Source organism: Epinephelus moara, unplaced genomic scaffold, assembly GCF_006386435.1.
Source record: "Epinephelus moara isolate mb unplaced genomic scaffold, YSFRI_EMoa_1.0 scaffold504, whole genome shotgun sequence".
In the NCBI taxonomy this organism is placed as follows: domain Eukaryota; kingdom Metazoa; phylum Chordata; class Actinopteri; order Perciformes; family Serranidae; genus Epinephelus; species Epinephelus moara.
Window position 1 is genome coordinate 435 of NW_026082437.1, and position 4,843 is coordinate 5,277.

The 4,843-nt window shown below is 43.1% G+C and overlaps 1 protein-coding gene across 1 annotated transcript; it reads left to right on the plus strand.

The window, feature by feature from the left end:
- The first annotated feature begins 384 nt into the window (after positions 1-384).
- LOC126387489 (ETS translocation variant 4-like) lies at positions 385-4,580 on the plus strand. Its single transcript, XM_050039992.1, has 3 exons — positions 385-615; positions 3,117-3,218; positions 4,071-4,580. The coding sequence occupies exons 1-3, from the start codon at positions 400-402 to the stop codon at positions 4,296-4,298; spliced, it is 546 nt and encodes a 181-aa protein (XP_049895949.1). The 5' UTR covers positions 385-399; the 3' UTR covers positions 4,299-4,580.
- Positions 4,581-4,843: the final 263 nt, after the last annotated feature.

A 4,843-nucleotide genomic window follows, 5' to 3' on the forward strand; every position in this document is an offset into this window, starting at 1 on the left:
GCAATTTCTTAAAATGGTAGCAAATGGCAGCCTGGCAACCCTCACTGTGGAGCCCTGCTCAGTGCCCTAAAATGATCCTATTTCTTCCTCAGCTGAACACACTGCTGCCCTTTGAGTGGTCACTTTGATAAGATGTATTTAATAAGCATTTGATTCAGTTTATGTCAGCATGCAAACATGACTCATCAAGACAAGATGACCTAATGATGAACTGGCACATTAGAATCAGAGACCTCCCCGCTGCTTAGCTGCTCGACATTTCCTACTTTGTACATGTAATATAAGAGGCATTTCAGTCCCCAGTTTCATGATTACATCTTAATTGTCTGATGAAGATTAATGTGCTGAAAATGTATCAGTGAAGATTCAGTAACTCCCGGTCTGTTTGTAATACAAATAATGTGCATAAATCACAGCCCAGTCTCTCCTCTCGTCGCTCCAGGTGAGGTGAAGCAGGAGGGCGGTGGTGTTTTTCGCGAGGGCACACCTTACCAGCGCCGCGGCTCTTTGCAGCTCTGGCAGTTCCTGGTGGCCCTGCTGGACGACCCAGGCAACGCCCACTTCATCGCCTGGACCGGCCGCGGCATGGAGTTCAAACTCATCGAACCAGAAGAGGTACATCTGAACTAAGTCTTTTTCTTTTGAGACAAAGTTAATGGGAAAAGTGTGTCTGAACTGAAGGAGCAGAGGTGCAGTCTAACAGAAGTAATTAAAACACAAAGTATTGAATTGAATTAAAACTTTGAGCGAGAAGTTGGAACTTGAATTGACTTAAGTACAATACATAGAACAGCCATTAAAGTGACACTTCACCCAAACTTTAAAAATACATATTTTCCCTCTCACCTGTAGTGCCATTTATTAATCTAGATTGTTTTGGTGTGAGTTTCTGAGTGTTGAGAATCTGCAGCAGAGTTGTCTGCCTTCTCTGAAATGTAATGGAACTAGATGACACCTAGCTTGTGGTGCTCAAAGCGCCAAAACATATATTTGTGTATTATATATTTTACTCAACATCAATGTCTCTTTCCAGAAATAATGACTCAGTTACTCAAGATAATCCACAGACCTTGTTGGGATGGTAAATGGTAATGGTCTGCACTTGTATATCCCCTTTCTCGTCTTCTGACCGCTCAAAGCGTTTTCACGCTACATGTCACATTCACACACATATTCACACACTGGTGGCCGAGGCTACCATACATGGTGCCACCTGCTACTTAGCAACCCTTCACTCTCACACACACAGATGGATCAGCCATCAGGAGGAATTTGGGGTTCAGAATCTTGCCCTAGAATACATGGGCTGGAGGACCCGGGGATCGAACCGAGGATCCTCCGATTAGTGGATGACCCGCTCTGCCCCCATCAACTGTATCACTGCGCAGATGGAAGCGTGCATCTACTGCTCGCTCATCATCAGCTAACATTACAGCTCGGCTGAGGATGACGCCATTACTGTGCTGTCATGAGCATGAGCCTCTTGCCCATGAGTAGATGCACTCTTCCTTCTGCGCAGTGATACGGTTGGCGGATGTAGTTTGGTAGAAAGAAAATAGTTCCTACATGAAACTGCTCACAGCAAGGTCTGTGGATTATCTTGAGTAACCAGGTCATGATTTTTGGAAAGAGACATCAGTGTTGAGTTTTTTAAATGTACTTTTTGGCGCTTTGAGCACCACAAGCTGAGTGACATCTAGTTCCTTTATATTGGAGAGAAGGCAGACATGGGGTGAACTGTCCCTTTAATGGTACAGCATCTAAACATCCTTATGCATTTGGGTTTGGTTGATGATTTTCTTGCTCAGTACTGCGAAATAATCTCAGGCCCAAACCTCTTCTGTTAAAACTGTAGTAATATTGTCACCTTAAATGTTTGAATCAAAGAGATGTGGTTTAAAAAAGCATCAGCACTATTTTTAGTTCTTACTGTACGGCCGTATCCACAGGTAGTGAAGTGTTGATAGAGATCACAATGTTAATATAAATCTGATAAGGACGGCACAGGAGTTATTCTCGGAATGAATTCATGTTAGCAGGGTTTTAAGGCGCTACTTAGATTAGAGCGATTAGAAGTGAGATTTGGCCACTCTCCTACTCTGATCCATCTTCCATTAGTCCCCCATTCATTATTCAACACATGAAACACTGGATTGATAAATGAAGGACAAGCGCTATCACAGAATCATCCAACACCCCCCCGCTCTCTCTCACCTCCTCACATTTCTTTAGTCGAGACGTTTCTGCGATGTTTAAGTCTGCAATTTGATTGGACGCATCAGACAGCGTCCATTTAGGTGGGTCCTAATACGGATAGGTCTATACTGTGTTTTCCATTATCTTTTTACTGTACATTAAAAATGAATGGGGGAAGAGTTTTACAAGAGCAATTAGGGCTGAGAGCACACTCAGAGATCAAACAGGGCTGCTGGCTGGATGGCCACTGTGGGATACAACCTGTCTCCTCCTGAGTCATGACTCTCAGCAGCTCCCTCCCCCCACAGCTTTACACGCTCCTCCACTACCTCACATGTTTGTCAACATTAACATCTGTCACTGCTGTGACATGATGTGATTTACTCGCCCTCTGCCTGTGTGGGGTGGTGAGACACTAATTTTCTATCAGAGTTAGTGGTCCCTCGTCAGCTGAGAGTTCAATTTTGGGTTGGGAGTGTATTTCACGGGCTGCCTCTGACAAGCAGCCATGACTCTTATTTCACTGCGAACACTGTGGGACTCTGGTTGCATTCAAGTGGTAATGGGTTACATAAAAAGGAAGTGAATCCACATGTGGGGACTCGCCCTGGTCTTGGCTTGTTGACGCTGTTGAGTTAAAGAGCAGGGAGCACTTGGGCTTATCACCGAGGACCCCTAGTGGTCACTGCGCGAACACACACACAACTGTGTCTAATTATGATTTTGGGAATCTGAAATTCAGGAACAAAAACGCTGACACAGACACTTCTCTTCTGTTGACGTGTCATTTGAAGAAGGTTTTATTCTTGAGCCCTTCAAAAGCATCCAAATAACCACTCTGCTTTTAAATAAACCTCACCAAAGCTGAACTGAGCCAGAAGTGTAACCGCAGATGTTTCCTTTTCTTCTTGCCTCCTCAGGTTGCCAGGCTGTGGGGCATGCAGAAGAACCGTCCAGCCATGAACTATGACAAGCTCAGCCGCTCTCTGCGCTACTACTACGAGAAGGGAATCATGCAGAAGGTACAGAACACACCCTTTTTATTTTAAATTTGTCATTTGAAATAGTGCTATAGTGCTGCTTGTCTTTACAGCTAAATGTTTGCTCAAGTGTATCTTTTACATATTTATATTAGAGTAAGTGCACTTTTTTCTGGACATTATAGTCTTTTAGAGTATAGAGTTAGTATATTTTAGAGGAAAGAGGCTGGTGTTAATCTTACTCCAGCATGGCTCCAAAGATTTTTACAATAATCCACCAAGTGTGACGTTTTAAATAAGCTGTTAAAAAATAATTATGGTCCTTATAAAGTGGCTGAGTGATTAATTGGATGGGGTCTGTCTAATGAATTAAAGAGCTAGAAAAGAAGACAGTTAATTATGTCTGAGCATAAAAACCAGCCAGAGATTCTTACACAACCTGGCAACCCTAAACTTTGTCTTCTATACTTCATGTAGACGCACAGATAAGGTTTTGAAAATGTAAAATAATAGCTAATAGAAAAAAGTTAGTAGAGTATGCTATAAAAATTAGGGATCCGTGTGATTAGTCGTCACCAGGAATATGATTCACTTTAAGGGTTAAACTAACGAGTGTTTTATTCATGTACAAGGCCGCTTAATTGTCATGCAGCCGCCCGCCACTAGTGGGTGCTACAGAGCCGTCAGACAGCTGTCCTCCTCACAAAACCAGCAATTTGATCTATAAAATGAATTCAGCAGCAATGAATCTTTTTGAGGTGTTATATTATTTGTTAAGAGAGTTAGAGTATGTGTATAGTATGTAGTGAAGTCACAGCAAGCACCTGGGAAAACAAAGAAGAGCTGAATGTTTGTTTCCATGACTGAATCTATATCCTCTGTCTCTCCCTCCAGGTGGCAGGGGAGCGCTATGTTTACAAGTTTGTGTGTGAGCCCGAGGCCCTCATCTCCCTGGCCTTCCCCGACAATCAGCGGCCCAGCCTGAAGGCCGAGTTCGAGCGCTACGTCAACGAGGAGGACACGGTGCCCCTGTCCCACCTGGACGAGGGAGTGCCCTACGCCACGGAACAAGCCCCCCAAAACATGGGCCCGCAGCCCTACTCCAAAGGCTACATGTACTAAAGCCAGTCCCCTCCCTCCCTCCTCCCTCCCCACCCTCAGAAATCTTCCTGTTGTACCAACCCATCATCATACACACCCTGAAACCCTACGCACCTCTTGCACATGCCCACCCCATCCACTTGTATATAAGGCTATGGTGTTTTTGTTTTAAATTAATCTCATTAGGGATTTTTTTGTTTGTTTTTAAGAGCTGCATTCCCCTCACATCTGAGGCCTATTCAATCCATAAACATGACTGTGGTTGAAGAGATTGCTTAATAAATACCCATAATAATACCCAAACTGCAGTCCAGACTGTTCTTTAACTTGTCCCCTTTGTTCCCCACTTTATACATTATATCTGTCATGGCAACCAAACACAACATTGTAATCATTTTGATTTAACTGCTCAGGCTGTTTAAAGATACAGTTCATTGTTTTAGGAAACAAGTTTTAACTCTCAATGACAAAACAAATTAGGACACAGCAGCAAATTCAATTCCAGACTGCAATTTTTAAAAAGAAATCTACATTTATTTTCATAGAAAACAGAATAGAGAAAATGT

Coding starts and splice junctions, on each gene's coding strand:
- LOC126387489 (XM_050039992.1), top strand. CDS start 400: ATGTGCATAAATCACAGCCCAGTCTCTCCTCTCGTCGCTCCAGGTGAG. Junction 616..3,116: donor AACTCATCGAACCAGAAGAG/GTACATCTGAAC, acceptor TTGCCTCCTCAG/GTTGCCAGGCTGTGGGGCAT. Junction 3,219..4,070: donor AGAAGGGAATCATGCAGAAG/GTACAGAACACA, acceptor CTCTCCCTCCAG/GTGGCAGGGGAGCGCTATGT.